Source organism: Globicephala melas, chromosome 11 (genome assembly GCF_963455315.2).
Source record: "Globicephala melas chromosome 11, mGloMel1.2, whole genome shotgun sequence".
NCBI classification, from domain to species: Eukaryota; Metazoa; Chordata; class Mammalia; order Artiodactyla; family Delphinidae; genus Globicephala; species Globicephala melas.
In genome coordinates, this window is record NC_083324.2 from 80,029,950 (window position 1) to 80,050,160 (window position 20,211).

At 47.1% G+C, this 20,211-nt stretch overlaps 1 protein-coding gene across 5 annotated transcripts; it reads left to right on the top strand.

Annotated features, from left to right (window-relative positions):
- The first annotated feature begins 142 nt into the window (after positions 1–142).
- Positions 143–17,124, top strand: PPP1R10 (protein phosphatase 1 regulatory subunit 10). 5 transcript variants are annotated; one of them, XM_030851121.3, is made up of 20 exons: positions 143–163; positions 704–1,231; positions 7,523–7,641; positions 8,321–8,407; positions 8,554–8,689; positions 9,105–9,156; positions 11,184–11,261; positions 11,410–11,583; positions 11,802–11,907; positions 12,008–12,120; positions 12,609–12,709; positions 12,949–13,096; positions 13,171–13,329; positions 13,432–13,678; positions 13,841–13,904; positions 14,010–14,204; positions 14,359–14,434; positions 14,664–14,777; positions 14,943–15,605; positions 15,873–17,124. In XM_030851121.3, exons 3-20 carry the CDS (start codon positions 7,535–7,537, stop codon positions 15,980–15,982), a joined length of 2,730 nt encoding a protein of 909 aa, XP_030706981.1. In that variant the 5' UTR covers positions 143–163; positions 704–1,231; positions 7,523–7,534; the 3' UTR covers positions 15,983–17,124. The 5 variants fall into 5 exon arrangements, with proteins under 5 accessions (XP_030706981.1, XP_030706982.1, XP_030706983.1 ...); XM_030851122.2 differs by lacking the exon at positions 143–163 and adding an exon at positions 356–479; XM_030851123.3 differs by lacking the exons at positions 143–163; positions 704–1,231 and adding an exon at positions 2,386–3,389.
- The last annotated feature ends 3,087 nt before the right edge of the window (positions 17,125–20,211 follow it).

Consider the following 20,211-nt stretch of genomic DNA (forward strand, 5'->3'; position numbering starts at 1 on the left):
CTGCGTCACTAACGAATTCGGCCTCAAAATTGCATTTTTGCTGAACCAGCCAGTACGACTCTTAGATCGCATTCTTACAGTTTGTATTTTAAGCAATTTTGAAGTCGATTTTGACCGAGATCCTCTCACTGCGCATGCGCCGGTCCGATTCTACCAACCTTTGGTGAGAAATGATCTCGAGGGCGGAAGTGGTGGAAGCAGAGGAAAGGGAGGTGCTAGGCCGCTAGGTCAAGCGCACGCTTTCGGGGGCCAGGAAGGAGGCGGAAGAGGGTGCCCAGGGGAAGGGGCTGAGCGAAGGTTAAGGCAGGATAGCCAATCAGCTGGCGAGTTGTCTTATTGGTTGCCCAATGAATTCACGCCCCGCGCACAGTCTCTCGCCGCAAGGGCGTTTCACTAGCACGTTTGGGCGCGTTGGGCGGTGTCCGGATATAAAAGACTCAGCCCGAGCGGGCAGCCGCCATTCTGGGGTTCGTTTAGAGGTAAGTCTCGGCGTTTTGTTGGTTGGAGGGTAAAATTTTGCTGGGACAGTTGGCCTAGGAAATGGGTTAGGCGAGGGCTCGGTTGAGAGCCGTGACTCTTTTTAAGCGGCTGTGTTCGGGATGCGACATGGAGGTGTTTGGGGACAACAAAGATTGTACTTTTGGGTGTTTAAGAGCAACCCATACTGATTATATCTTTCTCCCTTGTGTTCCTTTTATCCCAGGTTTGAATTTTCTCGGAGAAAGACGGGCCGGCCACGAGGAGAAAAGAAACAAGCCGCAGCAACATCTAAGCCCTTGAAAGGATCCTGAGAGAGGGGGGAAAGGGAAAACAGCAGCCACCAGCCCAACCACTTGTGTCTTCTGCCCCTTCCCACCTATCTTGCCCACCCCACCAGCCCACGCTGCCTGGGACTTGAAATCTGTGGCCGAAGGACCGTCACCACATAACTTCAAAAATAATCAACCACCCTCCCTTCCCAAACCCACCCAAATTCACTCATCCAGCGTTTACTTTTTTTAATCCACTCAGAACTTTTTTTCTACGACCCCCCCTCCCTACATGGAGTTGGGTGGGGGGAAAATGAATACTGAGTTGGCCTTTATTTTTTTTAAGGAGACTTTTTGATCCAATGAGGCCCCCCAAATAATTGAGTTTTGGGTCCTGGTTGGTTGGTTTATTTTTTTTCTCCAAAATTTTAACCCCCTCCCCCCCTGAGCCCGAGGTGCTGACGTCGCAAAAAAATTGGATAGTAAGTGTCGAATTTTCAAAAACCAGCCTTGCAACAAGAAATCAACGTTTCCCTTTGTGAAACCAAAAATAATGAGAGGAAGAAATGAGACCGTAGAACAAATAGAGAACTGGAGAAGGACCGATCCGGTCACTTAATCTCCATTAAAAAGGGCCTTTGGGTCTAAACAGTGTTCTCTCTCCCCTACCACCTGCCTCTTCCCTGCTCTGCTGCAGGCTAGGAGAGGGTGGAGGGAGGGCCCGCAACTTAAGATTTTGATGGTTAACCCTTGGTAATCCAGCCAATTTCCAGACTGCCAAAGCCATAAGTGTTTGCTTTTTATAAGGAGGTATGGTTACCTTCCTCTCGTTAGCAGCAGTCTTCAAAAGGGTTAATGAGCTCACATACAAAAGATGGTGGATTTTGTGGCCCAGAAGTCCCACTTCTTTGTGTGTGAGACAAGCAGGGCGCCTTTCAATTTGCCAGATTAATAAGCAATCTGTACATAAAGATTGCAGGGTAAGGAGATGGGCAGAGAGAAATAGGTGGCTATGACTTTTTAAATGATTGTTAACTCTCAATTTTAATGTAATTTGTTTGGGGTATATTTGTGTGGTTAATACAGGTGGCAATCTAGGAATAAAGATTGCAAGACACTTAATTCAGGGCAAAATATAATCTTAGTGCCAATACATACAAGATAATAGTTGGGGAGGTAAAGAATGTCTTGTAATTGTTGCAGATTGCGTAGGTTATTTAAAAGCAAAAAAAATGATTAACATTTTAATTTGATACGTTTTGGTGGGGGGAATACAGTTAAGTAGAGGGTGGAAAGGTTGGGGAAATGTGGAATTCAGGAGTATAATTTTAAAAGCCATTTAGTGCAATTGAATGCTAGCTTTCTAGAAGATTTGTGTCGTTAAAAGGAATTTTTTTCTTCCCTGCTTCAATATGGCGACTTTCTTTGTCCTTTTGTCTTCCAAGCGGCGTTGCAGGTTGTGTCTTGACCCATTTTTCTCCTGTCCTCCCACCTCAATCCTATTTGTTGAGAGGGGTCCAAGTCCTCCCCCCTTTCCCTTTATAGGGAGGATGGGGGTGTTCGACAGTAGCAGGTTGAACCTCAATTGCAAATTCAGTTCTTCCCCGCAGAAAATTGTTCTTTTTAATATTTTAATTGCTTTTATTTTCACACTGCTCTTATTCAAAGTAGGTCAAAGACTATTCAGGATGGGGGCTGCTTTTTGTTTTTTGTTTTTTTTTACTAAAAGGTTTTTTAATGTAAAAAGCTACCGGCAGAGCCGGGATAGCTTTTTAAGTTCGAGTTCTCTTCTCCGTAACAAGATGGCGTCCCTGCCTTGTTGTTTTTCTCCCCCTTTTGCCATCCAGAGCTTAGGGCCGCCCTAGAAACTTGGTCAAGGGGGAGGAGCAGCATTGAAAGGTGATGTAATCAGCTTTCTTCCTCCTTTCTCCACCCTCTTCAAACTCCACCCCGAGCAGATGCCTTCTGGACTCTTGTGCACGCTGCTGCTAGACAGGAAAAGCCATTTTCCTTATTTTCTTTATAACTTTTTATAGCCATTATCTTAAAAGGAAAACAGCTTATAGGAATTAGGTCTTGAAGCTGTCCGTCTCCTTGGGCAGCTCTAGTTTTTGTATTTAACGATCCCGAGTCTGTTGCTTTTATTTTCACCTTCTTTCATCACTACTGCTTGGAATTTTTCCCCGCTTCAGTTGCCAGGGGTGGAAACCAGTCAAACAGCTGTACTTTAGGGCTGGAAGCTTTTGAGGGGAGTGTGTGTGAGCGTGTGTGTGTCTTATGTGTGTTGGGGGATACTGGAGGAAGACACAAGGACTTGTGAATGAGTAACTGGAATAGACAACTGGGGCCTAATGACACTGAAATGTGCCGTTTCTGCTCAGGAATCAGTCCTTGGGCCTCTTGGCATTTGGTCGCTTTGTATGATGAGAATCTGGGGGAGAGTGGGTACTTTAGGACTTTCTTCTAAATCGCCCTTATTCCCGCCTCTGGGTTTGGGGGTAAGCTCTTTGTGTTCAGTGCTGTATCACGTTCTCCAGTTGCTTAGCTCCTGTACATTGGTACTAGGATGAGAAGTGAATCTTTAGGAAAGGAGGCGGCAGTTGTAAACTCAAGGCAGGGGGATTCAAGCTACGGTTTCTGGTAAGCAAAACCTTTCTGGTATTACATTTCACAACCTTCATTTCTTTTTTCCAAAGAGCCACCCTTTTTGAATTTCTTTTTCCTTCCCTTCTGAAAGAAATTCCTTAAAAACAATGGGGAAATAATGTCCTCTTCGTTTTTCCACTTGTGCAGTGCTGTAGCAATTGGTGCATGTTTGAAAGCCATGCCCTACCTGAGGGTGGTATTGAGTGTCCTGTCCCTTTCTTACCTTTCTTCTTCCAACTTTTTCAAAATCAAATCTTTATCAGACTCTCCATATACTTTTCATTTTTTAAAGTCCTGCCGTGAAGCGTGAAGGTTCTAGGCAGAATTGGAAACCCATTTTGTACAACTGTTCTGTGATGACTTGGTGAGACTTTAGGGCTAATTTTCTACTGGGTATGGATTCTCAAACTATTACTTGTGGATTGGATGGGAGGGCCTCTTCCACATGTCCTACTGACCACAAGTTTTTTATCTTTTAAGCAGTTTGCCATGTGCCTCTGCAGCATACCTTCCTTGGGAGCTGAACGTTCTACCCACTGGGGTTCCTGAGCTCTAGTGAGCAGGGGATTATAATAAAGAAGATCTGCATTAACATGGGAGATGGGAAAAAAGGTCTTCTAGGGAAACCACATCCATCCAGAGAACGTCGGAGAACCTGATCCTTGTAGTTTGTGGCCACAGTTCTATCCTGGGATCCTGTCCTGTGAGGGCAGGGGTGGGGGGTGACTTTACACCCTTATTGAAAGGCAAATAAGCGTTTGGGAAGGGCATGTGCTACCAGGTTTTGGAGTGATTTTGAGGGGGGGGCGGCTTACTACTTGAAGAGAGGTGCGACCTTGTGAATCACCTGAGAGACATAATTCAGTCCACTCTGGAGTCAGACTAGGAAATGCCTCAATTACCGTGGAAAGGAAGGGGGGAATGTAAGCTACAAAGCACTTCATTTCCAGAAGTGCTAAGACCTCTAAGTGAAGGTAAACTTGGACGGACACCTTCCTCCTTTGTTAGAAGATTGTTGTGATTGTTTTTAAACTCGCCTAGAATTTTTGTCCTGAACCAATTCAGTTCTGTTTCATTGGTGATGGGTATGGAATAACTTTAGCCAAGCTAGATATTTTTCACCTTATTTATTTTGGAGGCAGGAGTTGGTGTCACTTCTGGACTTAATTTTATCTCTGGTAAGAGAAAATTCCCCGGTGCCTTGTGTCTGCACGTGTCTGCCAGCAACATGCTCCATAAGGAGAGCCCAGCTTTAGGACAAGGTGGAGATGACGCCAGGGGTTGCTTCCCCACCGCCACCACGTATGTTCTGCCTTCAAGGAAATTAAAACATATCATACCCTGGATTATTTTTGGTTTCAGAAAGCTTCCTTAAGCTTTCGTTCCAGGCTCCAGATATGTTAATGACAATTGGTCACTGCCCCTCTTTCCCTGGTAAAGTCATTTGCCTTTTCTCCTGTAGGGCTGTGCCGAGAATTTAGGCTCTTCATTCCTTTCCACTTGAGTGCCTTGGAACTTCTTTCTAAACGTAATGACTTCAAAATACGGAAATAGGTTGTAAAACACTTGGGGTCCTTAATTTTAAATGAGTGAAAACTAATCTGCCTGGAGGAAGCCGTCATGAGAAAAACCCCTTACATCTTAAAACCACGTGATTGGTGCTTGTGAGACAAAATTTATAGTTTTGTTAATATATTTCCAGAATGTACATAATAGGAAAACTGCAGTGGAAAATGAATATTTAACATTTCTTCTGCTTTGTCTTCTAGTTTTCCTTGACTGTTAATGTCTTTTATTCTTGCTGCTTGTGAATGGGGAATTAAAAAGTTGTCCCTGGGTCCCATTCCCAGCAGAAGGCACTGGACAGAATTTAGCTGTGTACTCGCTGGTTTCTTTTCTCTCTGAAGATGGTTATTCTCTCTTGTCTGCTGCCCTCTTAAGCAAAGGAACATTTGAGCTCAGGTGACAATTTTTGTTTCTGAAGGAAGTAGGGGGAGCAGGCCTGTTGACTTAACTGGTAGGTGGGTATGCAAAAGGGACTTTTCCAAGGTGCTGTGTATTCAACTGGGTTTGAATCTGAGGGGCCAGCTGTATTTAGGGGACATTGGTTGGAAGTGAAGTTAGTTTAATTGAAAGCTTTTGGTCAAATTGCGTATATTTTTTTTAACTGATGATATATTTTATTATTTTGGATTCGGTCATTGCTGTTCCAGTCTCCAGCAAATGGGAAATCTATTTTGTGTATCCCTTTATTGTATTTCTGTCCTTACAGTGTCTATACTTCACTTTATAGTGTCTTACTACATGGGGAAAATTCCTTTATCCCCATGTCTGTGTCTCTGTGCATAAGAATCACCACACTTAAGTGGATTTGGCCTGTGGACTTCTAATTTATCTGGTATTGGACTTGAATGTTTTTTCCTCTGACCTTAGGTTCTACCTGTCCTCGTGGAGATTCCAGGGCAGCAGCAAAGCACAGTTAACCCAGACTTGCTCACCTCTCAGTATTTCTTACCTTACCTCCTCTCCCTGTATTCAACCCACAGGTTATGGTCTCAGGAACCAAGTTCCCCCCATGCCTCTGCCTCTTCTTGGCCTAGGTTGTTAGACCGTGTAAATGTAGAAATTTATTGACTTTTTTATTGTGAGAATTAAAAGGTTGAAAGTGTTATGCTTGTTTTTCTCTTTTGGCTTGAGAACAAATAGAACTAATTAACATGATCTTATAAGGAACCTGTTTTCTGCAGAAAATATAATCATCTTTGTAAAACACTGATTTTTTCCTACCCTTCTGCCTGGCTCATGTGTTTCATCTCTGTACTAGATGCGGGATTCAGGAGGCTTTCTTCTTGCCTGCTTCCTACCCAGTGTTCGTCTTATTTCCCAAATGTCGATATTACTAAGGTGGCTTTCTTTTCTGCTTCTCAGAAGCCAATGTTTAGAGGCATTGTGGATAAAAATCCTAATCAGAACCATATTGATTCTAAATTACCTCTCTCAAACTTCAGTTCTGGCCTAGAAATTGTTTCACGTGTCTCTGTCCCGTAACAGCTGTGTTCAGCTTTTAATTAACTCCTTTTCTAACCTAGTCTAAAGCAGCTACTTAAAATTTAATGGCATTTTGCCAGCTTCTAGTTTTATTTGTTCCATTCTTTTTGGCTCCATGGTTTCTAATTTCAGGCTCTCCTTGGGGATCTTGGGTGGTGTTATGATTTAGGAGGGACTAGGAGTCAGATTCGCATCTTTGCTTTTGAAACCACAAACCAATCTTGCCCTTAACTTTGAAACAATAAAAACTCATGCAGGGTTTGGTTAATGAGTGACATTTTTTCAAGGCTTAGGAGGACCTGCTTGATTTTCTTTGCTCCATTTGTCTCTCTTTCTGGGAGCCACCCCTAACTCCCATAGGGGAGAGGTTCTGTTTTCAAGTTTTGTTTCCTTCTCTTTTCACCTACAACTTTAGAAGATTGTCTACTGGTGCAAGCAGAACATATCCTGCTACCTGTGGCGGTTGACTTTTTTTTTTTTTAATAAGCAGGTTCTTATTAGTTATCCATTTTATACATATTGATGTATATATGTCAATCCCAATCTCCCAAGCGGTTGACTCTTCATGGGCTAAGATAGAAAGGAGTTGACTCTTGGAAGACAGCCCAACATCCATGATTGGCCCAGTTCTTATCAAGCTATAGGTTTGGTGTTTTTTTTTAAGCTCGATTCATTAGCAACTAAGGGGAAATGGGACCTGATAAGCAAAAATGACTTGGAGAGTTGAGTGTTTGTTTTGGGAATGTGAATCTTAGCTCTGATACAATCTGGTGAAGTTCAGCTGTCCTGGGAAGGATGTAACTGGGAGCGAGAGGAGAGGTGCTGCCTCAGTCCTCCAGTCTGACTGTCGTCCCCTTCAGTCACGTATTAACACAGTGCTTCACTTGCCAGGGCTGTTTTCTCAGTAGGGACAATTGTCTGTGTTGATTTTTCTTACCTAGATAATGGTGAGTGCAGTTGAATGTAGATTAAATAATCACTAATAATTTGTCAAACAGAGATAGAATTTATTAGAGGGCAACTGCGGCTGTCCTTGCCACCCATTTATTCTGTGGGTTTGTTTTATCCTCTTATCTTAGAAAACCTCGATCATGGGTTCGGGTCCCATAGATCCCAAAGAGCTTCTCAAGGGCCTGGATAGCTTCCTTAACCGAGACGGGGAAGTCAAGAGTGTGGATGGGATTTCGAAGATCTTCAGGTGAGTCTGTACCCTTTGAATTCGTTGTGAGTGGAGAATATTTTGTGTTGTAATATGACTGTAATTAAGGTAGATAGCAAAAAGTGTTCCCTAAGAGGAATGGGAGTCAGTGGAATAGGATTCAAATCCAATTATGTTAGAACTAGTGATAGGAAAAGATGACCCCTTGGTCCCCGGTCATTACGGCATCTGGATATTTGGAGATCCACAGTCCCAAGGGAAGGAAGGAAGCAAGCAGGAGTGTCAGGTGACAGGATTCTTAGTTCTGTTTTGGGTTGCATTCTGCATGCTCCAAATGTCATTTTCCTTCAGGGATCCTCAAGTTTTCCAGGAGAAAGCGAGTGACTAAGCCAGTCCGAAGAGATGGTAGTTGAAGGCTAGGGCTCTTCACCTGGAAGCAGAATCAAATGTGTCCTGTGGGTTAGAGAAGCAGTGACACTTAAACCTCCTCAGATCGGAGACTTCAGTGCATCTCCTCCATTGTGTTCCATCCCTCTGGGTGTTTCCACATCAATCCTGATCCACCCCATCCTCCTAGGGGCCTGTGTGATCCCCCCACACTGTAGCGAAGTCCCAAGTCATCAGGGATCTCGAGGTACTCCCGCAGATTAGAGACGTCTGCTCAAAGAAGAGGTGCTTTCGGGCTGCTTCATTTCTAACCTTGACTTATCTCTTACAGTCTGATGAAGGAAGCACGAAAGATGGTGAGTCGATGCACTTACTTGAACATTCTCCTGCAGACCCGTTCACCAGAAATATTGGTCAAGTAAGTGGGGACCTGGGTGGCTGGGTACTTAGAAGGCGGGGGGAGGTGAGGCACGGGGTTCCTGGGTTATTGCTGGGGGACTAGGAGGGTGGGGTATACTCCCAAGACCCAGGAAGGGCATCACAGAGCCTCCTCCCTGCCTGCAGGTTTATTGATGTTGGTGGTTACAAGCTTCTTAACAATTGGCTGACATATTCAAAGACAACCAACAACATTCCCCTCTTGCAGCAAATTCTACTGACCCTGCAGCACCTACCACTCACTGTTGACCATCTCAAGCAGGTACCTTCAGTCCTTACAACCCTGGTTCTTCCTTTTTGGTTTAGGCTAACAGATGAAAAACTCATATTGACTCTGATGTGGCTACAGTCTTGGGCCTGTGAGGTAGAATGGTAGAAAAAAATAGGAGTTTGGAATCAAGATTTGGTTCAAATTTATGTCCTTTAATAGGTGTGTGACGTGGGGCACTTATATATCTGAGCCTCAGTTTTTTCATTTGTAAAATGGGAATGGTTGAACCTACCTAAATGGGTTGTTTTAAGGAGTAAGACTACGTCTCCAAGGGCTTTGTAAGAGAGAAGGTCTATCTCAGTGTTAGTGGCTGTTAAGAGGTTGTGCGTTTGTGGGAGTGGTTAGCTCTGAGTGGGCTGCTTTTCCTTCTGGCACTTACCATCCTGCTGCTCCCTTCCTTTCGTAGAACAACACAGCCAAACTGGTGAAGCAGCTGAGCAAGTCAAGTGAGGATGAAGGTAGGGGCCAGTCCTTTCCTCTGTGTCCTGTGCCTTCTTCCGTTACTTCCACTCAGTTACCTTCATTTCTTAAGATCTCTTGGTGTAAAAGCCATACACTTAAAATTCTTTGGGGGAAATAGTGTCATCCTAGAATGTCTCGTCATCATTTACTTCTGTTTCTCTAAATATCAATAAATAGAGCATATTCTGGGACCCTCAATGTCTATTTTCCTAACAACAGGTATGCTCGTTCTACCAATAAACACCCTGCTGTAGGGCATGGGCAGAATCCTGACTGCTGGAGTATATCATAGCTTTGATAGCAACAGATTCTTTCCTTTGCTAAGACAGGGTTTTGGAGCTCCTGGCAAGGGCCATACAGTTCTGGCTTGAAGACAAAGCCTGGCTCCAGAAAGTCACAGGCTTTTCTTTAGAGAAGAAAAAGGTTTATATCCAAGAGTTAACCCAAAAGTTTTACACCCAAGGCATAAACCAGTGAGCACAAGACGCTGGTTTCCCGCAAGTGAGCAGCATTGTAGCAGAGCCGATCCCCGCTCTTTGTCTATGGGGAATGGTATGCTAGGTCCCTTTGGAAAGTTTAGCTAGAGGAGAAAACACTGGGAACATTTTCCAGGATAAAGGATCACGATTTTATTTTAACTCACAGTATTGTTTAAGTGAAAAACATTCCCTAGCTTTCCGTTCTTTTAGTTGTATTAATTCTGTTTTTAGGTCCTTTTATATAATGAGCACTTCACTGTTTTTCTGACATCTCAGAGTAGCTTTGTAGGATAAACTGTAACACAGAAGATCCCATTAAATCATTGCCTATCTTTTGTTTCTTCACTGAGGTATATTGGTCCTTGTTCCAGCTGGCTTAATTGTGTTGCCGTCTTCGAGTATAGGTTTAATTATTATTCTGTGCTTCCTTTAGATACTGAAATTTGTACATTCCTTATTGACTGTAGTTAAGTTTACTGGACCATAGATAGTATCGATTGCTTCAAAGAGGTTTCAGGATATTCCCCCACTGGGCATTGGGGTTCATATTGCATTAGGTATAGGAGTTGGCAGTTGTGTGACTGTTTTAAAAAGTTAAGTTTTAATATTCTACAACAATTTCATTATTAAATCAGCCCATAGTGGAAACGTTGGCAAGAAGAGAGGTCCCGTAGATAGATTTTATTTGCCAAGTACAGAAGGAAAGAGCTACAAATGCATTTTTCCATATATTTAGAAATAAATTCTGTTTTTTATCTTTAAATTCTCTGACCATCTTTTTTCTCTAGATAAACTCTGCTTCCTTCATCCTAAATCGGTTTGTTTTTAAGTTCTTTTTTCACTCTTGCAACACTTAATTGATTCTTTTAAGAGCTGTCATCACTAGTGACATCCTAGGAAAAAAGTTTCCCTAGAAAATCTTTTTTTTACGAGGATCTAAATCTGCCTCCTTGAAATTTTTAAAATCTGGTAGCCCTTTGGATACTTGAACCCCTCTGCCTTTCTCCTTATTTTATTGTAATAAGTGGTTAAGGGAAGAGCATAGGCACTAGGTTCATTCTGCCATCTTCTAGTTTTGTAACTTTAATCTCCATGCTTCTGTGTCTTAAAGGGAGATTAAAAATGTTCAGGTTGTGGGCTTCCCTGGTGGCACAGTGGTTGAGAGTCCACCTGCCGATGCAGGGGACACAGGTTCGTGCCCCAGTCCAGGAAGATCCCACATGCCGCAGAGCGGCTGGGCCCGTGAGCCATGGCTGCTGAGCCTGTGAGTCCGGAGCCTGTGCTCTGCAACGGGAGAGGCCACAACAGTGAGAGGCCCGCGTACCGCAAAAAAAAAAAAAAAAGTTCAGGTTGTAATAACAATTACATGAGATGTATGCAAAGCACCTGGTGTAGTTTTTACAACATACTTTAATAAATGTTCCTTCTTTTTGCCCCCCCCCCACCTGGTGGCATCAGGGTTGAAAGTTATCTGAATAGAGGAAAATTCCATGATTCAGTGTATCTTACATTATTTAGGCATTTCCCCTTTCTCTCACCTGCAGAGCTCCGGAAATTGGCCTCAGTCCTTGTTAGCGACTGGATGGCTGTGATCCGCTCCCAGAGCAGTACCCAGCCTGCTGGTAAGCAGCTAGGCCCTTTATCCCTTGTATTTCTTTCTTTCCCACTGGGATGTGGCCTTCCGTGCCCCTAACCTGCTTTTTACCTCTGACTGACAGTCTTTCTCTTTATCTAAATAAAATCCTTTTCTGCTCTGTTTTTCCACAACAGAGAAAGATAAGAAGAAACGGAAAGAAGAGGGAAAGAGTCGAACCACCCCTCCTGAGCGACCGTTGACTGAGGTGAAGGCTGAGACTCGGGCTGAGGAGGCCCCGGAGAAGAAGAGGGAGAAGCCCAAGTCCCTCCGAACCACGGCGCCCAGTCACGCCAAGTTCCGCTCTACCGGTAAGACTGCCGTCTGGCCTCTGGAGTGTCTGTGGGTAGGTGCACAGCCCGGGCCTTATGGTGGAAGAGTTGGACTTAATGGTACGATAAATCTGGAGAGAGGGAAGACTAGTGGGTGGAGCATTGTGGGAGTTTATAGGGCTTGATGAAGGTTAAGGGAGGAAGAGTCAGGAGAGTGTGGAGTGAGTCCAGCCCCAACACCATGTCTTCTCCCCCAGGACTAGAGCTGGAGACCCCGTCTTTGGTGCCTGTGAAGAAGAATGCCAGTGCAGTGGTGGTTTCTGACAAGTACAACCTTAAACCCATCCCCCTCAAGCGTCAGAGGTATGGACCATGTTCTTGGTTTTTGAATGGGTTGGGTCTGTGGACATGAGGGGAAAAGAGGGGGCAAGTCAGGTGTTGTTGACCAGTCCCTTTCTAACAGTTCCACAGCCGCCCCAGGAGATGCTGCACCCCCTGCAGAGAAGAAATACAAGCCACTCAACACAACACCCAATGCCACCAAAGAGATCAAAGTGAAGATCATCCCGCCACAGCGTGAGTCTAAAGTGGGGGGATGTGCTTTGAACTGAGAGCAAACTTTTTTCATGGAAATGAAGCGTTTTCCTCCATTTTCATCTGGTTTCTTGGTGTCCTTTAATGTTTACTCCCCTGGAACTCCCTTCCTAGGAGTCCTTGATAGGATTGCTTAGGAGTGATTTTAGAGATGAAGTAGGGAGGCGTGCTGTTCAGTGACTGGTGTGTGCGCTCCCAGCCGTCACGTTCATGGGGGCTGACTTTGTCACTTACCTGAGCTCTGATTCCTATCCAAAGCCACGCTTGCCTGCCTTTAAAAGAAAGATAGAATAATGACAAGAATTTCTTGTGTGAATCCTCCTACATATGCTTCCTGGTCACCTTGAGCTTATTGTGTCCAAAGTTGAGGCAGGGTCTCTATTGGCCAATTTTCTGCCCAGATTTTGTCTATAGGAATAGCATTATTAAGGAGGTCTGATGATTCCATTTTATGCTCTTTTCTTTTGTAGCTATGGAGGGCCTGGGCTTTCTGGATGCGCTCAATTCAGCCCCTGTTCCAGGCATCAAAATTAAGAAGAAGAAGAAGGTGCTGTCACCCACAGCTGCCAAGGTATGGGTGCTGTGCAGTAGGTGCCAGTGACCAGGTAGAAAAGGTACAGGTGAAGGAAGGGCCCAGCAGCTAGGATGCTCGGGGAGGACAAGAGTTGTGTCTCAGATGTAGACTGGTGGCAGAGTACTGTTAGAGACAGTCTTCCTTTATAGGAACTGTTAGGGGATCTTGCCAAGGACCCTGGACTAATTGCCTTGCCTTTCCTGTCAGCTCATTAACTTCTTTTTCTTTCACAATAGCCAAGCCCATTTGAAGGGAAAACGAGCACAGAACCGAGCACAGCCAAACCTTCTTCCCCAGAGCCAGCACCTCCTTCTGAGGCTATGGACACAGAACGTCCAGGGACCCCAGTTCCCCCTGTTGAAGTCCCAGAGCTCATGGATACTGGTAAGTCTAGAAACTGGTTCAGGTTTCGGGGTTTTCTGAAAGGAAGGATCTGCTCTGAAACTACTTGTTTACAGCCTCTTTGGAGCCAGGAGCTCTGGATGCAAAGCCAGTGGAGAGTCCCGGAGATCCTAGCCAGCTGACCCGGAAAGGCAGGAAGAGGAAAACTGTGACCTGGCCTGAGGAGGGCAAGCTGAGAGAGTATTTCTATTTTGAACTGGATGAAACTGAACGAGGTTAGAGATCCAGTTTCCTCTATAGTAGGTGGGGTATAGAGAGTTTAAAAGGGACTTGGTTGGGCTTACCTTCCCTCTTGCTTTTTTTCTCCTTGGCAATAGTGAATGTGAATAAGATCAAGGACTTCGGAGAGGCAGCTAAGCGAGAGATACTGTCAGATCGACACGCGTTTGAGACGGCCCGGCGTCTGAGCCATGACAACATGGAGGAGAAGGTGCCCTGGGTGTGTCCCCGGCCCCTGGTGCTGCCCTCGCCTCTTGTCACCCCTGGAAGCAACAGCCAGGAGCGGTACATCCAGGCTGAGCGGGAGAAGGGGATCCTTCAGGAGCTCTTCCTGAACAAGGAAAGGTGAGCAAAATGGGGTTCACTTCCTGAGGTATTGAGCCCTTGAGGGGAACGTGCCCTGGGGTAATTAGAAGGGGGGTGGGGGTTAGGAAGAAAATCAAGGGCTTGAATAAATAATTTGACTGTCACGCTTTTTTTTTCTATCGCCTGCTGCATTCCTGACAGTCCTCACGAGCCTGATCCTGAGCCCTATGAGCCTGTCCCCCCCAAACTCATCCCCCTAGATGAGGTGAGTTATGTGGTGATGGAGGCTGTGCTTGACATTAATGCATCTTTCATGTGAGACTGGCTCTTTATCCTTGTTGGTCCTGATTGTTCTGTACTGTCATTTCAGGAATGTTCCATGGATGAGACCCCATATGTTGAGACCCTGGAGCCGGGGGGGACCTGTGGCTCACCCGATGGGGCAGGTGGTTCCAAGTTGCCTCCTGTTCTGGCCAATCTTATGGGAAGCATGGGTGCCGGGAAGAGCCCCCAGGGTCCTGGAGGAGGAGGCATCAATGTGCAGGAGATCCTCACCTCCATCATGGTACGAGCCTCCCTCTTCTTCCCCACTGTCTCCATTTCTCCTTACTCCCGTTCTGCTCTCCTTCCCACTTGCTTTCTCCTCGGGCTCTCCCTTCTCTGCCGGGTGTTACCCTTATTCTCTGTTGACCTTGTCCCTTAATGACCTTGCCTCACAGGGTAGCCCTAACAGTCATCCCTCAGAGGAACTGCTGAAGCAACCAGACTATTCAGACAAGATCAAGCAGATGCTGGGTAATCCTCAGGGCCAGCCCCGGGGCCTGGGCGAGGAGGCCTGCAGTGGAATTGGGGGAGCAGGGGTATTGCCACTAGGCGGCAAGACATGGGAGGGGAAGACTGGACAGAGGGCAGTGCTCTGCCAGGTTGGTCTGAGGGGGTCAGCTGGGCACACCTAAGCGGGAAGACGTCATGCCGCTCTTCTAGAATCGTCTTGCTGACTGCTTCACTCCTTTTTCATTAACAGTGCCTCATGGACTCTTAGGGCCTGGTCCCATAGCCAATGGTTTCCCACCGGGAGGCCCTGGGGGCCCCAAGGGCATGCAGCACTTCCCCCCTGGACCTGGCGGACCTATGCCAGGTAGGTGGTGAGTGAGAGGTTAGAATGGGTTTGTCTGCTTGATTTCGGCCTGGTAACTGTACAGGATTGACCAAAGCTGGGGGTTGGTTTGGGTTGGGAGATGGCGGTCCCTGGGTGCAACAGGTAGCTGATACTGTCTCTCTCCCTTTTTTTTCCCCCCAAAAGGTCCCCATGGAGGCCCTGGGGGCCCTGGTGGGCCAGTGGGTCCACGTCTCCTGGGTCCCCCACCCCCTCCCCGAGGGGGTGATCCCTTCTGGGATGGCCCAGGTGACCCCATGCGGGGTGGCCCGATGCGTGGGGGACCAGGTCCGGGGCCATACCATAGAGGCCGTGGTGGCCGAGGCGGGAGTGAACCACCTCCTCCTCCTCCTCCATTCCGAGGGGCCAGAGGAGGTCGCTCTGGAGGAGGACCTCCAAATGGAAGAGGGGGCCCTGGTGGGGGCATGGTCGGAGGTGGTGGGCATCGTCCCCATGAAGGCCCTGGTGGGGGCATGAGCAGTGGCAGCGGACATCGTCCCCATGAAGGCCCTGGCAGTGGCATGGGCGGTGGGCATCGCCCCCACGAAGGCCCTGGCGGCGGCATGGGTGGTGGCAGTGGCCATCGTCCTCATGAAGGCCCTGGTGGAGGAATGGGTGCTGGTGGTGGACATCGGCCCCATGAAGGCCCTGGACATGGGGGGCCCCACGGCCACCGACCTCATGATGGCCCTGGTCACCGAGGCCATGACCATCGAGGGCCACCCCCTCATGAGCACCGTGGCCATGATGGCCCTGGCCATGGCGGAGGAGGCCACCGAGGGCATGATGGAGGCCACAGCCATGGAGGAGGTGAGGATGCTCCCTGTCCCCCATATGGCTCTTGGTGTCCCATTACAACTTTTTGGGGAACGTCACTACCCCGGGTCTGCCAGGCAGAACATGAGGTCACCCCGTTCCCAGCATGCATGGCAGTTCCTTCCTTTAGCCCTTCCCCCAGGTCCCCAAGACTAGGTCTCTCTGAAAGACAGTTCTCAGGATGCCTTGGACGGGTGGGATGAGGGTGGCATTGACCTCTTGGCCATTGCCTATCTAACTATTCCACCATCATTCCCACAGACATGTCAAATCGCCCTGTTTGTCGACATTTCATGATGAAGGGTAACTGCCGCTACGAGAACAACTGTGCCTTCTACCACCCGGGTGTCAATGGGCCCCCCCTGCCCTAGGGACCACCTGCCCACCCCACCCACACCCCTGTGGACTGCAGCCTTGCTCCTTCCACCCTTTTATGGCTTCTGTGAGGCCCATTTTCCCCTTTCCCCAGCTGATGAGGAGCCGGCCCCCTCAGTGCCCACCTGCCTGGGTTCTTGGGGGTTTTCGGATCACTGGTGCGCATTGATGTACATATTTTCCTCCAGTCTGGGGAGGAGAGAGACTGGACACATTCTGTACCCTGGACTGCTGAAGAGGAGACCGAGTTGGCTTCACTTTTTGAGGAGATTTGCCCTTTATGCCAAGCGCCTCTCCAGTATTACCCTTTATGCCTGAGAACCTAAAGCTGGTTATCCTGGAGAACACCTCTACTCTCCTCTTGTGGGTCCTCCACATGCACACAGAACTCTGACACGGGATCAGCTGCACTTATGAAATCACCCCAGCCAAGTTCATGCTTCCTCGTGGGGTGGGGAGATGGTAAAGGGGTATTGTGTATCCCACTGCACTGAGAGGACTCAATCAGGCTGGATTTGAGTTCTGGAACACATCATCCCCACTCCTCCCGACACAGGCTTTACATTGAGTCCTTTCTCAAGTAAGACGTTGCAATCTTCCGTGAACACCCAAGTTTGCATCATGGGTCTGCTAGGTTCAATGATGGCAAATCCACATCGGCAAAGTTTTAGCTGGCATAGGTGAGGCCATTGGTGGTGGTCCACCCTTGCCTGCAGCTCATTCTGGAAATTAAAACACTTCAGTGAGACCAGCTTTTCATCAACTGAAGCCCGGCGTGCTGGGCATGCCAGTCACACTACACGCACTGCCTCTGGGAGTTAGCGTGCTCCTGGCCCCCACCTGGAACCTTGTGGGTGTGAGGCCTCCAGCTCCCTCCCTTGCCCTGTCAGTCAGCCACCTCTGAATCCCCACCAGGTGCCTTCCTGGGTGGATTCGATGAGATGACCTGCCCTCTCCCAGCCCTCTCCTTCACCTGTCTCAGCATCAGTTGTTTTCTATGAAAACAGTGGATTGGTTGGGTTTTGTGCAGGGTCTTGGGTTAGAGCCACAATGGATTTGAGGATGAGTATTTTCTTTTTTCTTTTGGTTTTGTATATTTTGTACATTAATAATAAACAGTGGAAAGAGAAGTATTTAACCCCTGGTGTTCCTGGACTGTTTAAAAAGAAAAAAGCCATTATCAGCTGTTGTTGAAAGTTCATTAATACAAACCTTTGTGGAATGTGGCTTTCAACCCTTCGTTGGTGTTAAGTGAAATACTGGTGAAGGAGTACTTTGAAATATAAAACGCCATAGCTCGGGAAGGCAGAGCTCACAGATCACCTGAGCTGCAGAAGGTGCAGGCACATCCATTCTAGCTGATCCTAACAGCCCTGTGGAGTAGCTTAGGGAAGGGATTTATGTGAGGGTGGGCAGAAGGGAGGAGTAGGGAAGAGTGGCTGAAAAAGGAAAAATCCAAGAGCAGTTTCTGGGGAAGGAAGGAAAAATAGGTGGATCCTGCTTGTCCCCCAAAAAAGGGGCTCTGCAGGGTAGAGAGAAATAGGCCTGCTGCTAGAAGATGTAGGATCAAGATAATTTTTAGACCTTAAGGACAGGTATTGAGGGCCTAGTTGATGGAACAAGATTCCCAGCGGTGGGAATTCCCTGGTGATCCAGTGGTTAGGACTCAGCACTTTCACTGCTGGGGCCTGGATTTGATCCTTAGTTGGGGAACTAAGATCCTGCAAACTGTGCAGCATGGCCAAAAAAAGTATATTTAAAAAAAGAAAGATTCCTGGGGAGACAGGAGGTTTTAGAGTCCAGAACATGGAGGGAGAGGATTAACTTTAAATAGGAAGCTCTGCTATTCTTGTAATCAGAAATTAGGAGATTACATTTTGGGGGGAGAGGGAAAGGGAGGTAGGGATATTGGGGTATAGGTTGAGAATGGTGGTTACCAAAGTTGCAGCGTTCCTCAGAATCATCTGAAGGGCTTTTAAAAGAGATTGGGGGTGGGGTTCAGCAAATTTTCTGATTCAGCAGGTCTGGGATGAATTCCGAGATTTTGCATATCTAACAAGTTCCCAGGTGTTGCTGACTGCTGATCTGGAAAACAATGAAAAGACAGGGCCCTAGAACACGTTTCTTGGCTGTTGTTTCCAGGATTGGCCACAAGAGGGGAGCAACTTCCTAAACCTCACAAGCCCCACCTACACTTAGGCCAGTGGTGCTAATTTTTCTTCCCTTTTGCCCCTTCTCTGGAAAGAGGGTTTTCAGTCAGCCTACTGTTGCTCTTCACACTCGGAGAGGTCCTGAAAAGATGTAATCTAAGGGCCAACCTAAGAGGTGAAATACCAATGAAGTACACAACTCAAGTGAAAAAAAGTTAAAAATTCTTTAACTTGGGCTTCCCTGGTGGCGCAGTGGTTAAGAATCCGCCTGCCAATGCAGGGGACACGGGTTCGAGCCCTGGTCTGGGAGGATCCCACATGTCGCGGAGCAACTAAGCCCGTGCACCACAACTATGGAGCCGGCGCTCTAGAGCCCGTGAGCCACAACTACTGAGCCTGTGCGCCTAGAGCCTGGGCTCTGCAGTGAGAAGCCACCACAATGAGAAGCCTGCACACTGCAACAAAGAGTAGCCCCCGCTCGTCGCAACTAGAGAAAGCCCAGCGCAGCAACGAAGACCCGACGCAGCCAAAAATAATTAAAAAAAAAAAAAATTCTTTAACTTGTGTTTCTTTCTTTCTGGTTCCATCTACTGCTGCTTCTCACCTTCTTCCCTCCACCTCCTGCAACAGGCCACAAGAATCTTTACAGAGAGCTTAATTTTTTCTATTTTAATTTAAAAATGAGTTCACCCATTTTCTTTCAAATTCTCCATGAAAATCCCTATTACCTGTTACTTAGATTTTCTTTTTTTTTTAGGCAGGGAGACAGTTTGGGCATCTCATCCATTTCACTGTACCCACTGACCCATTTCTGTTTCTTTACCAAGCCTTGCAGGCACACCTCTCCCGACTGCTTCAGTTGGTCTGTTCTTCCTTTCTTATTCCATTTCCACCCCCATCCCTAAATAACCTATTAACTTTTGACTTTTCTGTCAACCCTTCCCCAAGCACACCAGTGCAGTCTCCAATTATGAATCACCATTATTCTACTTCTCCCATTCCTGCTCCCAGGCAGTAAATATAATGTTGAAAACCCACAAAATCCTACCATCTTGGCCCAGTACAAATTACTAGCACTGACTCAACATTCACTGCTGCCTGGCAACTCCTAACTCCTCTCCCTTCTCTGGCACCAAATCTCCTGAGAAAGTGAGCCCCATCCTACGTGAGCACCATTTCCCCTTCTCTTCACCTGAAAATATGAGTCTACATTATCTCCTTTCCTTTCTTAGAGGAAGGAGGATATCTCCTCCTGCTCGCCTCTCCTGGCATCTCCTCTTCCTGTCTCCCTCCCACCCACCACTCTTCACCCAGCAGCCAGAGCAATTTTGTGAAAATGAAAACCAGGTCAATTCACACTCCTGCGTACACACTGCCTTCTATTACTCCTAGAACCATATCCCAACTCCCTATCAACGTTTATAAGACCCCACGTCCTGGCCGCTGCTCAAGCTCTAAGCTCAAGCCATGGTCCTGACCAAGTCAAGCTCTTTCCAGCTTCTGAGCCTCTGCACATTCTGGTGCCTTGCTGAAGGCTCTTTCTCACCCATCTAGTTGGTTCCTTCTCCACCTACAGGCCTTGGTTTTAATTAATGTCACTTCCTCTGAGAAGTCTTCCCTAATCACTCAAGCTAAAGGTGACCCCTACCCTTTCTCTCCTAACACCATGTTTCCTGTGACATGCTCCAAAGGCACCACTGAGTTCCTACCTTTGCACTTCTAACAAACTCCAGGTGATGCCGCTGCCACTGGTCTAGGACATGCTGAGAACCACTGCCCTAGAGCAGCCACCAGTTCAAGCGTCTCAGCTGCTGCACCAGCACCAGCAGCACAAGGGCAACTTCGCACATTCCCAGGCCTCGTCTGAGTTGTATATGGCCACAGGGCTCCTTCCCGACTTTCATCTTTCCCACTGTAGTGCTGACAGACTTCCCTAAAACGTCTCTCACATGTTCCTAAAACACAGTCCTGCCTTGGCTCTCATGCCCCTCAAGGACTCATCCTTTGGTCATCCTGTCCATATTCTACAGATGAGGGAGGACGCCCAGGGCACTGGCATCAGAAAACTAGGGCCC

Coding starts and splice junctions, on each gene's coding strand:
- PPP1R10 (XM_030851121.3), top strand. CDS start 7,535: ATGGGTTCGGGTCCCATAGATCCCAAAGAGCTTCTCAAGGGCCTGGAT. Junction 7,642..8,320: donor GGGATTTCGAAGATCTTCAG/GTGAGTCTGTAC, acceptor TATCTCTTACAG/TCTGATGAAGGAAGCACGAA. Junction 11,908..12,007: donor ATCCCCCTCAAGCGTCAGAG/GTATGGACCATG, acceptor CCTTTCTAACAG/TTCCACAGCCGCCCCAGGAG.